Source organism: Coregonus lavaretus, assembly GCF_964263955.1.
Source record: "Coregonus lavaretus genome assembly, chromosome: 18".
NCBI lineage: Eukaryota > Metazoa > Chordata > Actinopteri > Salmoniformes > Salmonidae > Coregonus > Coregonus lavaretus.
This window is the reverse complement of record NC_140005.1, coordinates 558860-581095: the sequence shown is the minus strand read 5'-3', so window position 1 is coordinate 581095 and position 22236 is coordinate 558860. Positions and strand designations below refer to the sequence as shown.

The window sequence follows — 22236 nt, the reverse complement described above, 5'->3', positions numbered from 1 at the left end:
ATGAACTCTCTCTGTTCCTCTCTCTCCATCCCTCTCTCCTCTCCTCTTCCCCTCCTCTCCAGACGGCTGGTATAAACACTACGGATAAGGAACTAGAGAGCCTCTTCCTTACCAATGTGTCTTTAGAGGATGCAGGAGAGTATACTTGTCTAGCAGTGAACTCTATTGGGTACGCTTACCACTCTGCTTGGCTCACCGTGCTCCCAGGTATATCCCCCTCGCTCTCTCTCTCTCCTCTCCTCCCCTCCCCTCTAAGGACATGTCATAACTGTTGACTGTTGAATCTCAGAACTGCTGTTTGCTGTTTGTTGAATGCAAGCATATCTGTGTCTGAAGCTGTCCACAAATGTAACTTTGAAATAAGATGAAGCGATTTAAACCGGTCATGAAGATGATTTTGTAATTCACTCAGTCGCACAACATTATTCGGTATCAGCACCTCAGAGATGGTTGTAGTATGGGTGTTGATAATTACTGCATGTAACAGGTCAGCCATGCTGTTTCCATGTTGTTGCCCTTATATTTAGAGACTGAACTATGTCCCCCAGCCTCCTAGAGACTGAACTATGTCCCCCAGCCTCCTAGAGACTGAACTATGTCCCCCAACCTCCTAGAGACTGAACTATGTCCCCCAGCCTCCTAGAGACTGAACTATGTCCCCCAGCCTCCTAGAGACTGAACTATGTCCCCCAGCCTCCTAGACTGAACTATGTCCCCCAGCCTCCTAGAGACTGAACTATGTCCCCCAGCCTCCTAGAGACTGAACTATGTCCCCCAGCCTCCTAGAGACTGAACTATGTCCCCCAGCCTCCTAGAGACTGGACTATGTCCCCCAGCCTCCTAGAGACTGAACTATGTCCCCCAGCCTCCTAGAGACTGAACTATGTCCCCCAGCCTCCTAGACTGAACTATGTCCCCCAGCCTCCTAGAGACTGAACTATGTCCCCCAGCCTCCTAGACTGAACTATGTCCCCCAGCCTCCTAGAGACTGAACTATGTCCCCCAGCCTCCTAGAGACTGAACTATGTCCCCCAGCCTCCTAGAGACTGAACTATGTCCCCCAGCCTCCTAGAGACTGAACTATGTCCCCCAGCCTCCTAGAGGCTGAACTATGTCCCCCAGCCTCCTAGAGACTGAACTATGTCCCCCAGCCTCCTAGACTGAACTATGTCCCCCAGCCTCCTAGACTGAACTATGTCCCCCAGCCTCCTAGACTGAACTATGTCCCCCAGTCTCCTAGAGACTGAACTATGTCTCCCAGCCTCCTAGACTGAACTATGTCCCCCAGCCTCCTAGAATGAACTATGTCCCCCAGCCTCCTAGAGACTGAACTATGTCCCCCAGCCTCCTAGAGACTGAACTATGTCCCCCAGCCTCATAGAGACTGAACTATGTCCCCCAGCCTCCTAGACTGAACTATGTCCCCCAGCCTCCTAGAGACTGAACTATGTCCCCCAGCCTCCTAGAGACTGAACTATGTCCCCCAGCCTCCTAGAGACTGAACTATGTCCCCCAGCCTCATAGAGACTGAACTATGTCCCCCAGCCCCCTAGACTGAACTATGTCCCCCAGCCTCCTAGAGACTGAACTATGTCCCCCAGCCTCATAGAGACTGAACTATGTCCCCCAGCCTCCTAGACTGAACTATGTCCCCCAGCCTCCTAGACTGAACTATGTCCCCCAGCCTCCTAGAGACTGAACTATGTCCCCCAGCCTCCTAGACTGAACTATGTCCCCCAGCCTCCTAGAATGAACTATGTCCCCCAGCCTCCTAGAGACTGAACTATGTCCCCCAGCCTCCTAGAGACTGAACTATGTCCCCCAGCCTCCTAGAGACTGAACTATGTCCCCCAGCCTCATAGAGACTGAACTATGTCCCCCAGCCCCCTAGACTGAACTATGTCCCCCAGCCTCCTAGAGACTGAACTATGTCCCCCAGCCTCCTAGAGACTGAACTATGTCCCCCAGCCTCCTAGAGACTGAACTATGTCCCCCAGCCTCCTAGACTGAACTATGTCCCCCAGCCTCCTAGACTGAACTATGTCCCCCAGCCTCCTAGAGACTGAACTATGTCCCCCAGCCTCCTAGACTGAACTATGTCCCCCAGCCTCATAGAGACTGAACTATGTCCCCCAGCCTCCTAGACTGAACTATGTCCCCCAGCCTCCTAGAGACTGAACAATGTCCCCCAGCCTCCTAGACTGAACTATGTCCCCCAACCTCCTAGAGACTGAACTATGTCCCCCAGTCTCCTAGAGACTGAACTATGTCCCCCAACCTCCTAGAGACTGAACTATGTCCCCCAGTCTCCTAGAGACTGAACTATGTCCCCCAGTCTCCTAGAGACTGAACTATGACCCCCAGCCTCCTAGACTGAACTATGTCCCCCAGCCTCATAGAGACTGAACTATGTCCCCCAACCTCCTAGAGACTGAACTATGTCCCCCAGTCTCCTAGAGACTGAACTATGTCCCCCAGTCTCCTAGAGACTGAACTATGTCCCCCAGCCTCCTAGACTGAACTATGTCCCCCAGCCTCCTAGACTGAACTATGTCCCCCAGCCTCCTAGAGACTGAACTATGTCCCCCAGCCTCCTAGAGACTGAACTATGACCCCCAGCCTCCTAGACTGAACTATGTCCCCCAGCCTCCTAGAGACTGAACTATGTCCCCCAGCCTCCTAGAGACTGAACTATGTCCCCCAGCCTCCTAGAGACTGAACTATGTCCCCCAGCCTCCTAGAGACTGAACTATGTCCCCCAGCCTCCTAGAGACTGAACTATGTCCCCCAGCCTCCTAGACTGAACTATGTCCCCCAGCCTCCTAGAGACTGAACTATGTCCCCCAGCCTCCTAGAGACTGAACTATGTCCCCCAGCCCCCTAGAGACTGAACTATGTCCCCCAGCCTCCTAGAGACTGAACTATGTCCCCCAGCCTCCTAGAGACTGAACTATGTCCCCCAGCCTCCTAGAGACTGAACTATGTCCCCCAGCCTCCTAGAGACTGAACTATGTCTCCCAGCCTCCTAGAGACTGAACTATGTCCCCCAGCCTCATAGAGACTGAACTATGTCCCCCAGCCTCCTAGAGACTGAACTATGTCCCCCAGCCTCCTAGACTGAACTATGTCCCCCAGCCTCCTAGAGACTGAACTATGTCCCCCAGCCTCCTAGAGACTGAACTATGTCCCCCAGCCTCCTAGACTGAACTGTCCCCCAGCCTCCTAGACTGAACTATGTCCCCCAGCCTCCTAGAGACTGAACTATGTCCCCCAGCCTCCTAGACTGAACTATGACCCCCAGCCTCCTAGACTGAACTATGACCCCCGGCCTCCTAGAGACTGAACTATGTCCCCCAGCCTCCTAGAGACTGAACTATGTCCCCCAGTCTCCTAGAGACTGAACTATGTCCCCCAGCCTCCTAGACTGAACTATGTCCCCCAGCCTCCTAGACTGAACTATGTCCCCCAGCCTCCTAGACTGAACTATGACCCCCAGCCTCCTAGAGACTGAACTATGTCCCCCAGCCTCCTAAACTGAACTATGTCCCCCAGCCTCCTAGAGACTGAACTATGTCCCCCAGCCTCCTAGACTGAACTATGTCCCCCAGCCTCCTAGAGACTGAACTATGTCCCCCAGCCTCCTAGAGACTGAACTATGACCCCCAGCCTCCTAGACTGAACTATGTCCCCCAGCCTCCTAGAGACTGAACTATGTCCCCCAGCCTCCTAGAGACTGAACTATGTCCCTCAGCCTCCTAGAGACTGAACTATGTCCCCCAGCCTCCTAGAGACTGAACTATGTCCCCCAGCCTCCTAGACTGAACTATGTCCCCCAGCCTCCTAGAGACTGAACTATGTCCCCCAGCCTCCTAGAGACTGAACTATGTCCCCCAGCCTCCTAGAGACTGAACTATGTCCCCCAGCCTCCTAGAGACTGAACTATGTCCCCCAGCCTCCTAGAGACTGAACTATGTCCCCCAGCCTCCTAGACTGAACTATGTCCCCCAGCCTCCTAGACTGAACTATGTCCCCCAGCCTCCTAGACTGAACTATGTCCCCCAGCCTCATAGAGACTGAACTATGTCCCCCAGCCTCATAGAGACTGAACTATGTCCCCCAGCCTCCTAGAGACTGAACTATGTCCCCCAGCCTCATAGAGACTGAACTATGTCCCCCAGCCTCCTAGACTGAACTATGACCCCCGGCCTCATGGAGACTGAACTATGTCCCCCAGCCTCCTAGAGACTGAACTATGTCCCCCAGCCTCCTAGAGACTGAACTATGTCCCCCAGCCTCCTAGACTGAACTATGACCCCCAGCCTCCTAGAGACTGAACTATGTCCCCCAGCCCCCTAGACTGAACTATGTCCCCCAGCCTCCTAGACTGAACTATGTCCCCCAGCCTCCTAGAGACTGAACTATGTCCCCCAGCCTCCTAGAGACTGAACTATGTCCCCCAGCCTCCTAGAGACTGAACTATGTCCCCCAGCCTCCTAGACTGAACTATGTCCCCCAGCCTCCTAGACTGAACTATGTCCCCCAGCCTCCTAGAGACTGAACTATGTCCCCCAGCCTCCTAGACTGAACTATGTCCCCCAGCCTCCTAGAGACTGAACTATGTCCCCCAGCCTCCTAGAGACTGAACTATGTCCCCCAGCCTCCTAGAGACTGAACTATGTCCCCCAGCCTCCTAGAGACTGAACTATGTCCCCCAGTCTCCTAGACTGAACTATGACCCCCAGCCTCCTAGAGACTGAACTATGTCCCCCAGCCTCCTAGAGACTGAACTATGTCCCCCAGCCTCCTAGACTGAACTATGTCCCCCAGCCTCCTAGACTGGACTATGTCCCCCAGCCTCCTAGACTGAACTATGTCCCCCAGCCTCCTAGACTGAATTATGTCCCCCAACCTCCTAGACTGAACTATGTCCCCAGCCTCATAGAGACTGAACTATGTCCCCCAGCCTCCTAAACTGAACTATGTCCCCCAGCCTCCTAAACTGAACTATGTCCCCCAGCCTCCTAGACTGAACTATGTCCCCCAGCCTCCTAGACTGAACTATGTCCCCCAGCCTCCTAGAGACTGAACTATGTCCCCCAGCCTCATAGAGACTGAACTATGTCCCCCAGCCTCCTAAAGACTGAACTATGTCCCCAGCCTCCTAGACTGAACTATTTCCCCCAGCCTCCTAGACTGAACTATGTCCCCCAGCCTCCTAGAGACTGAACTATGTCCCCCAGCCTCCTAGAGACTGAACTATGTCCCCCAGCCTCCTAGAGACTGAACTATGTCCCCCAGCCTCCTAGACTGAACTATGTCCCCCAGTCTCCTAGAGACTGAACTATGTCCCCCAGCCTCCTAAACTGAACTATGTCCCCCAGCCTCCTAGAGACTGAACTATGTCCCCCAGAGTCCTAGAGACTGAACTATGTCCCCCAGCCTCCTAGACTGAACTATGACCCCCCGTGGTCCTCTATAGCTTAATTGGTAGAGCATGGCGCTTGTAATGCCAGGGTAGTGGGTTTAATCCCGGGACCACCCATACGTTAAAATGTATGCGCACATGACTGTAAATTGCTTTTAATAAAAGCGTCTGCTAAATGGCATAAAATTAAAACATTTAATAACCGCCAGCCTCTTAGAAATCCCTTATAATCTAAGCAACTTTAAAAGCCCTTATAATCTGAGCAACTCATCCCTTATAATCTAAGCAACCTTAAAATCCCTTATAATCTAAGCAACCTTAAAAGCCTTTATAATCTGAGCAACTCATCCTTTATAATCTGAGCAACTCATCCCTTATAATCTAAGCAACTCATCCTTTGTAATCTGAGCAACTCATCCCTTATAATCTAAGCAACTCATCACTTATAATCTAAGCAACTCATCCCTTATAATCTGAGCAACTCATCCTTTATAATCTGAGCAACTCATCCCTTATAATCTGAGTAACTCATCCCTTATAATTTGAGCAACTCATCCTTTATAATCTGAGCAACTCATCCCTTATAATCTGAGCAACTCATCCCGTATAATCTGAGCAACTCATCCCTTATAATCTGAGCAACTCATCCCTTATAATCTGAGCAACTCATCCCTTATAATCTAAGCAACTCATCCCTTATAATCTAAGCAACTCATCCCTTATAATCTGAGCAACTCATCCTTTATAATCTGAGCAACTCATCCCTTATAATCTGAGCAACTCATCCCTTATAATCTGAGCAACTCATCCTTTATAATCTGAGCAACTCATCCTTTATAATCTGAGCAACTCATCCCTTATAATCTAAGCAACTCATCCCTTATAATCTGAGCAACTCATCCTTTATAATCTGAGCAACTCATCCCTTATAATATGAGCAACTCATCCCTTATAATCTAAGCAACTCATCCCTTATAATCTAAGCAACTCATCCCTTATAATCTGAGCAACTCATCCTTTATAATCTAAGCAACTCATCCCTTATAATCTGAGCAACTCATCCTTTATAATCTGAGCAACTCATCCCTTATAATCTGAGCAACTCATCCCTTATATTTTGAGCAACTCATCCTTTATAATCTGAGCAACTCATCCTTTATAATCTGAGCAACTCATCCTTTATAATCTGAGCAACTCATCCCTTATAATCTGAGCAACTCATCCTTTATAATCTGAGCAACTCATCCCTTATAATCTGAGCAACTCATCCCTTATAATCTAAGCAACTCATCCGTGTTATGGTATAATTACTCTATCTGCAGGAAGATGTGGTTTGTGGTTGATTACATTGTTATTACACTATTTAACACCTTTAAAATCTCAAAACGCCTGAAAACGTTTTAGCTGTTAACACAAACCTCAACACGCTGGTTGTTTTACCTGACTGTGTTTACTTTAACTAAAGGGCTTAGGGTTTAGGGTTAGTGAGCTCAACTAAAGGGCTTAGGGTTTAGGGTTAGTGAGCTCAACTAAAGGGCTTAGGGTTTAGGGTTAGTGAGCTCAACTAAAGGGCTTAGGTTTTAGGGTTAGTGAGCTCAACTAAAGGGCTTAGGGTTTAGGGTTAGTGAGATCAACTAAAGGGCTTAGGGTTTAGGGTTAGTGAGATCAACTAAAGGGTTTAGGGTTAGTGAGATCAACTAAAGGGCTTAGGGTTTAGGGTTAGTGAGATCCACTCAAGGGCTTAGGGTTTAGGGTTAGTGAGATCAACTAAAGGGCTTAGGGTTAGTGAGATCAACTCAAGGGCTTAGGGTTTAGGGTTAGTGAGCTCAACTAAAGGGCTTAGGGTTTAGGGTTAGTGAGCTCAACTAAAGGGCTTAGGGTTTAGGGTTAGTGAGATCAACTAAAGGGCTTAGGGTTTAGGGTTAGTGAGCTCAACTAAAGGGCTTGGGGTTTAGGGTTAGTGAGCTCAACTAAAGGGCTTAGGGTTTAGGGTTAGTGAGCTCAACTAAAGGACTTAGGGTTTAGGGTTAGTGAGATCAACTAAAGGGCTTAGGGTTTAGGGTTAGTGAGATCAACTCAAGGGCTTAGGGTTTAGGGTTAGTGAGATCAACTAAAGGGTTTAGGGTTTAGGGTTAGTGAGATCAACTAAAGGGCTTAGGGTTTAGGGTTAGTGAGATCAACTAAAGGGTTTAGGGTTAGTGAGATCAACTAAAGGGCTTAGGGTTTAGGGTTAGTGAGATCAACTCAAGGGCTTAGGGTTTAGGGTTAGTGAGATCAACTAAAGGGTTTAGGGTTTAGGGTTAGTGAGATCAACTAAAGGGCTTAGGGTTTAGGGTTAGTGAGCTCAACTAAAGGACTTAGGGTTTAGGGTTATTGATATAAACTAAAGGGCTTAGGGTTTAGGGTTAGTGAGCTCAACTAAAGGGCTTAGGGTTTAGGGTTTGTGAGATCAACTAAAGGGCTTAGGGTTTCGGGTTAGTGAGATCAACTCAAGGGCTTAGGGTTTAGGGTTAGTGAGATCAACATAAGGGTTTAGGGTTAGTGAGATCAACTAAAGGGCTTAGGGTTTAGGGTTAGTGAGATCAATTTAAGGGCTTAGGGTTTAGGGTTAGTGAGATCAACTAAAGGGTTTAGGGTTTAGGGTTAGTGAGATCCACTCAAGGGCTTAGGGTTTAGGGTTAGTGATATCAACTAAAGGGCTTAGGGTTAGTGAGATCAACTCAAGGGCTTAGGGTTTAGGGTTAGTGAGCTCAACTAAAGGGCTTAGGGTTTAGGGTTAGTGAGCTCAACTAAAGGGCTTAGGGTTTAGGGTTAGTGAGATCAACTAAAGGGCTTAGGGTTTAGGGTTAGTGAGCTCAACTAAAGGGCTTAGGGTTTAGGGTTAGTGAGATCAACTCAAGGGCTTAGGGTTTAGGGTTAGTGAGATCAACTAAAGGGCTTAGCTTTTAGGGTTAGTGAGATCAACTAAAGGGCTTAGGGTTTAGGGTTAGTGAGATCAACTAAAGGGCTTAGGGTTTAGGGTTAGTGAGAACAACTAAAGGACTTAGGGTTTAGGGTTAGTAAGATCAACTAAAGGGCTTAGGGTTTAGGGTTAGTGAGATCAACTAAAGGTCTTAGGGCTTAGGGTTAGTGAGATCAACTAAAGGGCTTAGGGCTTAGGGTTAGTGAGATCAACTAAAGGGCTTAGGGTTAGTGAGATCAACTAAAGGGCTTAGGGCTTAGGGTTAGTGAGATCAACTAAAGGGTTTAGGGTTAGTGAGATCAACTAAAGGGCTTAGGGTTTAGGGTTAGTGAGATCAACTCAAGGGTTTAGGGTTAGTGAGATCAACTCAAGGGTTTAGGGTAAGTGAGATCAACTAAAGGGTTTAGGGTTTAGGGTTAGTGAGCTCAACTAAAGGGTTTAGGGTTTAGGGTTAGTGAGCTCAACTAAAGGGCTTAGGGCTTAGGGTTAGTGAGATCAGTTCAATACGGTTAGGGTTAGGGTTAGGGCTTAGGGTTAGTGAGATCAGTTCAGTAGGGTTAGGGTTAGGGTTAGGGTTAGTGAGATCAGTTCAGTACGGTTAGGGTTAGGGTTAGGGTTAGTGAGATCAGTTCAGTACATTTAGGGTTAGGGTTTAGGGTTAGTGAGATCAGTTCAGTACGGTTAGGGTTAGGGTTAGGGTTAGGGTTAGGGTTAGGGTTAGTGAGATCAGTTTAGTAAGGTTTGGGTTAGGGTTAGGGTTATTGAGATCAGTTCAGTACGGTTAGGGTTAGGGTTTAGGGTTAGGGTTAGGGTTAGGGTTAGTGAGATCAGTTCAGTACGGTTAGGGTTTGGGTTTAGGGTTAGTGAGATCAGTTCAGTACGGTTAGGGTTAGGGTTAGGGTTAGGGTTAGGGAGATCAGTTCAGTACGGTTAGGGTTAGGGTTTAGGGTTAGTGAGATCAGTTCAGTACGGTTAGGGTTTGGGGTTAGGGTTAGGGTTAGGGTTAGTGAGATCAGTTCAGTACGGTTAGGGTTTGGGTTTAGGGTTAGTGAGATCAGTTCAGTACGGTTAGGGTTAGGGTTAGGGTTAGGGTTAGGGTTAGGGAGATCAGTTCAGTATGGTTAGGGTTAGGGTTTAGGGTTAGTGAGATCAGTTCAGTACGGTTAGGGTTTGGGGTTAGGGTTAGGGTTAGGGTTAGTGAGATCAGTTCAGTACGGTTAGGGTTTGGGTTTAGGGTTAGTGAGATCAGTTCAGTACGGTTAGGGTTAGGGTTAGGGTTAGGGTTAGGGAGATCAGTTCAGTACGGTTAGGGTTAGGGTTTAGGGTTAGTGAGATCAGTTCAGTACGGTTAGGGTTAGGGTTAGGGTTAGGGTTTAGGGTTAGGGAGATCAGTTCAGTACGGTTAGGGTTAGGGTTAGGGTTAGTGAGCTCAGTTCAGTACGGTTAGGGTTAGGGTTTAGGGTTAGGGTTAGGGTTAGGGTTTAGGGTTAGGGAGATCAGTTCAGTACGGTTAGGGTTTGGGTTTAGGGTTAGTGAGATCAGTTCAGTACGGTTAGGGTTAGGGTTAGGGTTAGGGTTAGGGAGATCAGTTCAGTACGGTTAGGGTTAGGGTTTAGGGTTAGTGAGATCAGTTCAGTACGGTTAGGGTTAGGGTTAGGGTTAGGGTTTAGGGTTAGTGAGCTCAGTTCAGTACGGTTAGGGTTAGGGTTAGGGTTAGTGAGCTCAGTTCAGTACGGTTAGGGTTAGGGTTAGGGTTAGTGAGCTCAGTTCAGTACGGTTAGGGTTAGGGTTAGGGTTAGTGAGCTCAGTTCAGTACGGTACAGTCACCTTTTAGCTCACTCTGCTTCTAGAAGAGTTGTCTGTTCAAACCTCAGGTGCTGTTATTCCAGTGTGTTGCTGAGTAAAGACACGTTTAGGATGGTATTAATCAACACATTTAAACAACACAATGGTTGAAGCCTGGGTGGCAGTCTGTTTCTGCTCTTTTGCCAAGTTGCCAACTCCTTATTACACATTGTCATGCCAGACATGTTGATGAGGTATAAGCAGTGGTCATGATAGCACAAACAGATCTGGGACCCGGCTGCAATGGATGTAGTGTAGTTGTGGTTATGAATGTGGTCCAACATTAACTCTGTGACCTCTAACATCTAGCCCCTGACCTCTATCCCCTAACCTCTCCCAGCGCTGGAGGATGGTGACAAGGAGGATGACTATGCTGACATCCTGATCTATGTGACGGGCTGCGTGCTCTTCATCCTGGCCGTCGTCATCATCATCCTCTGTCGTATGAGGATGTCTACCCAGAAGACCCTGCCCTCCCCGCCCATACAGAAACTCTCCAAGTTCCCCTTAAAGAGACAGGTAACAGAAAGTAGATACAAGATTTCCAGCAAAAATACAAACCTTCAAACCTTCAAACCTTCAAACATACAAACCTTCAAACCTTCAAACCTTCAAACCTTCAAACCTTCAAACATACAAACCTTCAAACCTTCAAACCTTCAAACCTTCAAACCTTCAAACCTTCAAACATACAAACCTTCAAACCTTCAAACCTTCAAACCTTCAAACCTTCAAACCTTCGTCTCTGTCTCTGTTACTGTAGACATAATGTGTGTGTCCCTAATGACATCATATTCCCTATATAGTGCACTACTTTAGACCAGAGTCCTATGGACAGCCCTATTCCCTATATAGTGCACTACTTTAGACCAGAGTCCTATGGACAGCCCTATTCCCTATATAGTGCACTACTTTAGACCAGAGTCCTATGGACAGCCCTATTCCCTATATAGTGCACTACTTTAGACCAGAGTCCTATGGACAGCCCTATTCCCTATATAGTGTACTACTTTAGACCAGAGTCCTATGGACAGCCCTATTCCCTATATAGTGCACTACTTTAGACCAGAGTCCTATGGACAGCCCTATTCCCTATATAGTGCACTACTTTAGACCAGAGCCCTATGACACCCTATTCCCTATATAGTGCACTACTTTAGACCAGAGTCCTATGGACAGCCCTATTCCCTATATATTTTTTTTTTTTTTTTATTTCACCTTTATTTAACCAGGTAAGCCAGTTGAGAACAGGTTCTCATTTACAACTGCGACCTGGCCAAGACAAAGCAAAGTAGTGCAACAAAAACAACACAGAGTTACATATGGGGTAAAAAAAAAACATAAAGTCAGAAATACAACAGAAAATATATATACAGTGTGTGCAAATGTAGCAAGTTATGGAGGTAAGGCAATAAATAGGCTATAGTGCAGAATAATTACAATAGTATTAACACTGGAATGCTAGATGTGCAAGAGATTATGTGCAAATAGAGATACTGGGGTGCAAAAGAGCAAATTAAATAGCAATATAGGGATGAGGTAGTTGGGTGGGCTAATTTCAGATGGGCTGTGTACAGGTGCAGTGATCGGTAAGGTGCTCTGACAACTGATGCTTAAAGTTATTGAGGGAGATAAGAGTCTCCAGCTTCAGAGATTTTTGCAATTCGTTCCAGTCATTGGCAGCAGAGAACTGGAAGGAATGGCGGCCAAAGGAGGTGTTGGCTTTGGGAATGACCAGTGAGATATACCTGCTGGAGCGCAGACTACGGGTGGGTGCTGCTATGGTGACCAATGAGCTAAGATAAGGCGGGGATTTGCCTAGCAGTGATTTATAGATGGCCTGGAGCCAGTGGGTTTGACGACGAACATGTAGTGAGGACCAGCCAACAAGAGCGTACAGGTCACAGTGGTGGGTAGTGTATGGGGCTTTGGAGACAAAACGGATGGCACTGTGATAGACTACATCCAATTTGCTGAGTAGAGTGTTGGAGGCTATTTTATAAATGACATCGCCGAAGTCAAGGATCGGTAGGATAGTCAGTTTTACGAGGGCATGTTTGGCAGCATGAGTGAAGGAGGCTTTGTTGCGAAATAGGAAGCCGATTCTAGATTTAACTTTGGATTGGAGATTCTTTATGTGAGTCTGGAAGTTGAGTTTACAGTCTAACCAGACACCTAGATATTTGTAGTTGTCCACATACTCTAGGTCAGACCCGTCGAGAGTGGTGATTCTAGTCGGGTGGGCGGGTGCCAGCAGCGTTCGATTGAAAAGCATGCATTTAGTTTTACTAGTGTTTAAGAGCAGTTGAAGGCTACTGAAGGATTGTTGTATGGCATTGAAGCTCGTTTGGAGGTTTGTTAACACAGTGTCCAATGAAGGGCCAGATGTATACAAAATGGTGTCGTCTGCGTAGAGGTGGATCTGAGAGTCACCAGCAGCAAGAGCGACATCATTGATATACACGGAGAAAAGTGTCGGCCCAAGAATTGAACCCTGTGGCACCCCCATAGAGACTGCCATAGGTCCAGACAACAGGCCCTCCGATTTGACACACTGAACTCTATCTGAGAAGTAGTTGGTGAACCAGGCGAGGCAGTCATTTGAGAAACCAAGGCTATTTAGTCTGCCAATAAGAATGCGGTGGTTGACAGAGTCGAAAGCCTTGGCCAGGTCGATGAAGACGGCTGCACAGTACTGTCTATTATCAATCGCGGTTATAATATCGTTTAGGACCTTGAGCGTGGCTGAAGTGCACCCGTGACCAGCTCGGAAACCGGATTGCATAGCGGAGAAGGTACGGTGGTATTCGAAATGGTCGATGATCTGTTTATTAACTTGGCTTTCGAATACTTTCGAAAGGCAGGGCAGGATGGATATAGGTCTGTAGCAGTTTGGATCTAGAGTGTCACCCCCTTTGAAGAGGGGGATGACCGCGGCAGCTTTCCAATCTCTGGGGATCTCAGACGTTATGAAAGAGAGGTTGAACAGACTAGTAATAGGGGTTGCGACAATTTCGGCGGCTAGTTTTAGGAAGAAAGGGTCCAGATTGTCTAGCCCAGCTGATTTGTAGGGGTCCAGATTTTGCAGCGCTTTCAAAACATCAGCTGTCTGAATTTGTGTGAAGGAGAAGCGGGGGGGGCATGGGCAAGTTGCAGCAGAGGGTGCAGAGTTGGTGGCCGGGTTAGTGGTAGCCAGATGGAAAGCATGGCCAGCTGTAGCAAAATGCTTGTTGAAATTCTCGATTATTGTAGATTTATCGGTGGTGATAGTGTTTCCTAGCCTCAGTGCAGTGGGCAGCTGGGAGGAAGTGCTCTTATTCTCCATGGACTTTACAGTGTCCCAAAACTTTTTGGAGTTAGTGCTACAGGATGCAAATTTCTGTTTGAAAAAGTTAGCCTTTGCTTTCCTGACTGCTTGTGTATATTGGTTCCTAACTTCCCTGAAAAGTTGCATATCGCGGGGGCTATTTGATGCTAATGCTGTACGCCACAGGATGTTTTTGTGCTGGTCAAGGGCAGTCAAGTCTGAGGAGAACCAGGGGCTATATCGGTTCTTAGTTCTGTATTTTTTGAATGGGGCATGTTTATTTAAGATTGAGAGGAAATTACTTTTAAGGAACAACCAGGCATCCTCTACTGACGGAATGAGATCTATATCCATCCAGGATACCTGGGCCAGGTCAATTAGGAAGGCCTCCTCGCTAAAGTGTTTTAGGGAGCGTTTGACAGTGATGAGGGGTGGTTGTTTGACCGCGGACCCGTTACGGACGCAGGCAATAAGGCAGTGATCGCTGAGATCCTGGTTGAAGACAGCTGAGGTGTATTTAGAGGGTATGTTAGTCAGGATGATATCTATGAGGGTACCCATGTTTAAGGATTTAGGGTTGTACCTGGTAGGTTCGTTGATAATTTGCGTGAGGTTGAGGGCATCTAGCTTGGATTGTAGGATGGCTGGGGTATTAAGCATATCCCAATTTAGGTCACCAAGCAGTACAAACTCAGAGGATAAATGGGGGGCAATCAATTCACATATGGTGTCCAGGGCACAGCTGGGGGCTGAGGGGGGTCTGTAGCAAGCGGCAACAGTGAGAGACTTATTTCTGGAAAGGTGGATTTTTTGAAGTAGAAGCTCAAACTGTTTGGGCACAGACCTGGATAGTATGATAGAGCTCTGCAGGCTATCTGAGCCAGGATTCAGACACTGCTAGAACATCAGGGTTAGCAGAGTGTGCTAACGCAGTGAATAACTCAAACTTAGGAAGTAGACTTCTGATATTTATGTGCAAGAAACCAAGACTTTTGCGATTACAGAAGTCAACAAATGATAGCTCCTGGGGAGTAGGAGTGATACTGGGGGCTACAGGGCCTGGGTTAGCCTCTACATCACCAGAGGAACAGGGGAGGACTAGAATAAGGATACGGCTAAAGGCTTTAAGAACTGGTCTTCTAGTGCGTTGGGTACATAGAATAAAGGGGGCAGATTTCCGGGTGTTATAGAAAAGATTCAGGGCATTATGTACAGACAAGGATATGGAAGGATATGAGTAAAGTGGAGGTAAACCTAAGCGTTGGGTAACACTGAAAGAGATAGTATCTCTAGAGGCATCAATTGAGTCGGTCTCCGCGTGTATGGGTGGAGGGACAAAGGAGCTATCTAAGGCAGGTTTAGCTAGGCTGGGGGGTCTACAGTGATATAGTACAATTAGAAATAACCGAAACAACAATAAACTAACCATGTTTGGGCTGAGGCTAAACATAAACAGGATGTAGTACCGTAAAAAGGAACAGTCCAGCAGATATCAGCTGTATAGCTGAGTTATCATAAGGTCCGGTGGTGAAGTGCTAGTGAGTAAGAGGCCACGGCTAGCGTGTGCTACGTCCGTTTTGTTGTAGCCAGCTGGTAGCGAAGAATCCGGAGTTAAAGGTCCAGTGATTCCGCCGGAAAAACTGATATGTTCTGGGTCGATAACGCGCAGTGCTGACTGGCCGAATATCCGGTGATCAAAGTCCAGTGATTAAAATTAATCCCGCGGGAAAAAATCAAATGTTCTGGGTGAAACACTGCTAGCTGTGGCTAATAGCAAGTAGCTAGTTCAGTAGCTAGTTCAGTTTAGTGAGTAAGCGTGTGCTAACGGGCCAGGGCTAGCAGATGGATGGAATCTTCGTGGTTACGTCGTAACCACATCAGACGATTTCGTCGGCAGACCAGTCGTGTAGGATCGGCGGGGCTCCGTGTCAATACTATGTGGTCCCGTCCGGTTGATAGAGCGGTAGATAGCCGGGAGATGGGCCTAGCTCAGGTTGATTAGCCAGACCACAGCGTCCGTTTTGTTGTAGCCAGCTAGTAGCGATGAATCCGGAGTTAAAGGTCCAGTGAATCAGTGATTCCGCGGAAAAACTGATATGTTCTGGGTCGATAACGCGCTGTGCAGACTGGCCGAATATCCGGTGATCAATGTCCAGTGATTAAAATTAATCCCGCGGAAAAAAATCCAATGTTCTGGGTGAAAACACCGCTAGCTGTGGCTAATAGCAAGTAGCTAGTTAGCTGGCTAGCTAGTTTCAACTGGAGATTCTAGATTCTAGATAAAAGGTAAGTCAATAATAGAATCCGTTCCACATTGAGTGAGGCGGGTTGCAGGAAAGTATATTTTGTAGAAGGATGAAAAGTCTGATAGGGAAATATGTACGAAAAATACAAAATAAACAGGGTATTTACAGGCTATTTACAGACACATGACAGAAACAGGACTGCACTACTTCGCCATCTTGGAATATATAGTGTACTACTTTAGACCAGAGTCCTATGGACAGCCCTATTCCCTATATAGTGCACTGCTTTAGACCAGAGCCCTATGGACAGCCCTATTCCCTATATAGTGCACTACTTTAGACCAGAGCCCTATGGACAGCCCTATTCCCTATATAGTGCACAGGATTGGAGAGTAAAGGATTATATGTAATGGATTACAAATAACTGTTACTGTAATCATTACGTTATCAGCAAATATATTGAAATCAGATTACAGATACTTTTGAAAAACTAGATTACTTCTAGGATTACTTTTAAATTCAGAAAGCATGTTTGTGAAAAAAATCTTTAAAAAATAAAATAAAATAAAAAAGTGATCTGCTGGGTAGCCATGGTGACTGGTGCAGTAACTTCCTGAACAACCCGGACCCTAACGGTTGACTATCAAGTGCTCTGATGGGGAGTGGAATGGATAGGGGAACCAATGAAATACCTAGACGGCGTGAGAATACCCTGTCCATAAAGTTACCAGCTGCGCCTGAATCGACTAGCGCCTTACACTGGGGAACTACCATGTGATCTGGAAAGTAGATGGGTAGGGGTACAGTGTGCAGCAGAGGCTCTGAACGAGTGTGGGTGTTCGATACCTGGGGTGATGCGAGAGTGCCCTGCCTACCGCCTCCAGACCCAAAAGAGCGTTGATGACACTGTCGCTGTCGTCCTCCGCTCTCTCGGAAGGCGGCTCCACCCAGCTCCATCAGCTCGGGATCCGAGTCGGCCGGGCTGGGAACGAGCAGACCCCTTCCAGGACGTCCTCTGGCTGTCAGCAGGTTGTCCAAACGGATGGCCATGTCCACCAGTTGCGTGATAGACAACATGGTGTCCCGGCAAGCTAGCTCCCGTCGGACGTCCTCCCGCAGATGGCACCGGAAATGGTCGATAAGGGCCCACTCGTTCCACCCGGACCCCGCTGCAAGAGTCCGAAACTCCAAAGCAAAGTCCTGCACAGTCCTCGTCCCCTGCCCCTGGTGAACCAGCCGCTCGCCCGCCTCTCGACCTTAGGGCGGGTGATCAAAGACCGCCCGAAGGAGGCGAGCAAACTCCCCGTAGTTCTCCAACGCGGGGGGGGGGGGGGGGGGGGGTTCCTAATGTTTGGTATACTCAGTCAGTGGAGGCTCCTCAGAGGAGGAAGGGGAGGACCATCCTCCTCAGTGAATTCCATAAAAATAAAAATAGTAAAACATTAAAAAAGTTATCCTATACTAAATATAATCACGTCACCAAATAATTGATTAAAATACACTATTTTGAAATGAAGGTCTACAGTAGCCTCAACAGCACTCTGTAGGGTAGCACCATGGTGTAGCCGGAGGACAGCTAGCTTCCGTCCTCCTCTGGGTACATTGACTACAATACAAAACCTAGGAGGCTCATGGTTCTCACCCCCTTCCATAGACTTACACAGTAATTTTGACAACTTCCGGAGGACGTCTTCCAACCTATTGGAGCTCTTGAAGCATGAACTGACATGTTGTTCACCCAATCAAATCTCAAGTACTGCAGAGAAAGACCTAGTTGAGCTGCAGCTGGCCCAGAACTGAGTGGCACGTCTTGCTCTTCATTGTAATCAGAGAGCTAATATTAATACTATGCATGCCAGTCTCTCTTGGCTAAGAGTTGAGGAGAGACTGACTGTGTCACTTCTTTATTTTATCAGATTTATTTGGAAATTCCAAATTATTTGCATAGTCAACTTACACACATCACCTAATACATACACTTACCCACCAGACATGCCACCAGGGGCCTTTTCACAGTCCCCAGGTCCAGAACAAATTCAAGGAAACGTACAGTATTATACAGAGCCATGAGTGCATGGAACTCCCTTCCATCTTATATAGAGCAAGTGAACAGCAAACCTGGTTTCAAAAATCAAATAAAGCAACACCTCACGGCAAAATGCCTCTCCCCCCATGTGACCTACTTGTTGTGTGTATGTACTGACATGTATGTGTAACTGATAGATGCACACACACTACATGTTAATGTTTTTAAATGTATGTATATTGTAAAGTATTTTGTCTGTAATGTCTTTTCATTGTATGTCGGACCCCAGTAAGACTATCTGTCGCCTTTGGCGTCGGCTAATAAATCAAATCAAATCAAAAGTTTAGAGAATGAATCTAGTACTGAAAGCATAAGCTACAGCTAACTAGCACTGCAGTGCATAAAATGTGGTGAGTAGTTGACTCAAAGAGAGAGAAAGATAATAGTTGAACAGTTTTGAACTAATTAATTTATTCAAAAATGAAGGAGAAGCAAGAGCGAGATAGAGAGAGATATTTCATCATTTCTTTTTCTTTTTCACTTTCAGTTTCACTTACTTACCTAGCAAATGCAGCTAGCTAGTTTAGCCTACTCAAACATCTGGCTCAAACAGAGGGATGCTATGTCAGCTAGCTGGTTATGACTGTCCAACACAACACTGGAACTCTTCCAAATCAAGGTACGTTTTTGGTTTTACTAATTTATTGCCACTGGGGCCCGTCAGTGTAACTGATAAACTGCTTATTGAACTGCTTACTGACTGTACACTGTAACATGATGATAAGTCTGTGTGCGCCATCGCACGCATGTTGATTTTGTCCATCCACACCAGACGCGATCAGGACACGCAGGTTGAAATATCAAAACTAACTCTGAACCAACTATATTAATTTGCGGACATGAAACATTCATGGTAATTTATCTAGCTAGCTTGCTGTTGCTAGCTAATTTGTCCTACCATAACAGATGGATGGCTAATGCAGAAAGAGATAATTTATGGATTCTAGCACCACCATAACTTTCACAAATACAGAGACAGGCAGCCATGGCATCATGGCATCAGTCTTTTTCGACTAGCTAGTGCATACTGACACCTACTGATAGGAACTGGTAATGCAGGCTTGGTTAGAATAGAGTGCAATAGAATGAGTGACATTCAATAAAATCTACTTCATGAAAAAGGGGATATTATTTTTTATGAAAAATATACGGGCAATCAGTTCCTACATTGAGCGCAAGGGAACCAACCCCTGGAGACCAGAACAATGACACAAGGTTTTATGACTTACACATGAAACAAACTGTGTTACAGAGTCTACTGTCTATAGTGTTAAATATAACCCTGCCTTGTTACAGTCTATAGTGTTAAATGTAACCCTGCCTTGTTACAGTCTATAGTGTTAAATGTAACCCTGTCTTGTTACAGTCTACTGTCTATAGTGTTAAATGTAACCCTGTCTTGATACAGTCTATAGTGTTAAATGTAACCCTGCCTTGTTACAGTCTATAGTGTTAAATGTAACCCTGTCTTGTTACAGTCTATAGTGTTAAATGTAACCCTGTCTTGTTACAGTCTATAGTGTTAAAGGTAACCCTGTCTTGTTACAGTCTATAGTGTTAAATGTCCTGTTTCCATTGATCATCATTGAGATTTTTCTACAACTTGATTGGAGTTCTACAGTTGACAGTTGATAGTGCATGTCAGAGCAAAAACCAAGCCATGAGGTCGAAGGAATTGTCCGTAGAGCTCCGAGACAGGATTGTGTCGAAGCACAGATCTGGGGAAGAGTACCAAAACATTTCTGCAGCATTGAAGGTCCCCAAGATCACAGTGGCCTCCATCATTCTTAAATGGAAGAAGTTTGGAACCACCAAGGCTCTTCCTAGAGCTGGCCGCCCGGCCAAACTGAGCAATCGGGGGAGAAGGGCCTTGGTCAGGGAGGTGACCAAGAACCCAATGGTCACTCTGACAGAGCTCCAGAGTTCCTCTGTGGAGATGGGAGAACCTTCCAGAAGGACAACCATCTCTGCAGCACTCCACCAATCAGGCCTTTATGGTAGAGGGGCCAGACGGAAGCCACTCCTCAGTAAAAGGCACATGACAGCCCGCTTGGAGTTTGCCAAAAGGCACCTAAAGGACTCTCAGACCATGAGAAACAAGATTCTCTGGTCTGATGAAACCAAGATTGAACTGTTTGGCCTGAATGCCAGGCGTCACGTCTGGAGGAAACCTGGCACCATCCCAACAGTGAAGCATGGTGGTGGCAGCATCATGCTGTGGGGATGTTTTTCAGTGGCAGGAACTGAGAGACTAGTCAGGATCGAGGGAAAGATGAATGGAGCAAAGTACAGCATGTGTAAGTACAGTATCCTACAGCATGTTACAGTATCCTACAGTATAGTACAGTACCCTACAGTATCCTACAGCATGTTACAGTATTATACAGTATAGTACAGTATCCTACAGTATAGTACAGTATAGTACAGTATCCTACAGTATGTCATGGTACAGTATCCTACAGCATGTTACAGTATCCTACAGTATAGTACAGTATCCTACAGTACCCTACAGTATCCTACAGCATGTTACAGTATTATACAGTATAGTACAGTATCCTACAGTATAGTACAGTATAGTACAGTATCCTACAGTATGTCATGGTACAGTATCCTACAGCATGTTACAGTATCCTACAGTATAGTACAGTATCCTACAGCATGTTACAGTATCCTACAGTACCCTACAGTACCCTACAGCATGTTACAGTATCCTACAGTATCCTACAGTACCCTACAGTACCCTACAGTACCCTACAGCATGTTACAGTATCCTACAGTATCCTACAGTACCCTACAGTACCCTACAGTATCCTACAGCATGTTACAGTATCCTACAGTACCCTACAGTACCCTACAGTATCCTACACACCCTACAGCATGTTACAGTATCCTACAGTATCCTACAGTACCCTACAGCATGTTACGGTATTCTACAGTATCCTACAGTATCCTACAGTACCCTACAGTATCCTACAGCATGTTACAGTATCCTACAGTATCCTACAGTACCCTACAGTATCCTACACACCCTACAGCATGTTACAGTATTCTACAGTATAGGACAGTATCCTACAGTATCCTACAGTACCCTACAGTATGTTACAGTATCCTACAGTATCCTACAGTATCCTACAGTACCCTACAGTATCCTACAGCATGTTACAGTATCCTACAGTATCCTACAGTACCCTACAGTACCCTACAGTATCCTACAGCATGTTACAGTATCCTACAGTATCCTACAGTATGTTACAGTATCCTACAGTATCCTACAGTATGTTACAGTATCCTACAGTATCCTACAGTATCCTACAGCATGTTACAGTATCCTACAGTATCCTACAGTATGTTACAGTACCCTACAGTATGTTACAGTATCCTACAGTATCCTACAGAATCCTACAGTACCCTACAGTATCCTACAGCATGTTACAGTATCCTACAGTATCCTACAGTACCCTACAGTACGTTACAGTATCCTACAGTATCCTACAGTATCCTACAGTACCCTGCAGCATGTTACAGTATCCTACAGTACCCTACAGTATCCTACAGTACCCTACAGTACGTTACAGTATCCTACAGTACCCTACAGTATCCTACAGCATGTTACAGTATCCTACAGTATCCTACAGTATGTTACAGTACCCTACAGTATGTTACAGTATCCTACAGTATCCTACAGTATCCTACAGTACCCTACAGCATGTTACACTATCCTACAGTATCCTACAGTATCCTACAGTACCCTACAGTATTCTACAGTATCCTACAGTATCCAACAGTATAGTACAGTACCGGTACCCCCTGTATATAGCCTCCCTACTGTTATTTTATTTTACTGCTGCTTTTTAATTATTTATTTTATTTATTTTTTACTTAACACTTTTTTTTATTTTCTTAAAACTGCATTGTTGGTTAAGGGCTTGTAAGTAAGCATTTCACTGTAAGGTCTACACCTGTTGTATTCGGCGCATGTGGCAAATAAAATTTGATTTGATTTGATTTATAGTACATTATACTACAGTATGTTGAAGTATCCTACAGTATAGTACAGTACCCTACAGTATGGTACAGTTTACAACAGTATGTTACAGTATCCTACAGTAATGTAAAGTATTCAACAGTATAGTACAGCATCATATAATATAGTACAGTATCCTACAGTATGTTGTTTTACATCCATCGGATGCAGTGATCACAATATAGTAACCATATCTAGGAAAACCAAAGTTCCAAAGGCTGGGCCTAATATAGTGTATAAGAGGTCATACAATACGTTTTGTAGTGATTCCTATGTTGTTGATGTAAATAATATTTGTTGGTCCGTGGTGTGTAATGAGGAGCAACCAGACTCTGCATTTG

The 22236-nt window shown here is 46.0% G+C and overlaps 1 protein-coding gene across 1 annotated transcript in view; it reads left to right on the top strand.

Annotated features, from left to right (window-relative positions):
* The window catches only part of fgfr3 (fibroblast growth factor receptor 3), a gene marked incomplete at both ends in the record, with an annotated part of 280133 nt that overhangs the window by 177660 nt on the left and 80237 nt on the right, over window positions 1-22236 (top strand). Inside the window, 2 exons of the mRNA XM_084181508.1 lie at window positions 63-207; window positions 10573-10751. Coding sequence (XP_084037634.1) covers window positions 63-207; window positions 10573-10751 — 324 coding nt within the window. The remainder of the gene's footprint in view (window positions 1-62; window positions 208-10572; window positions 10752-22236) is intronic.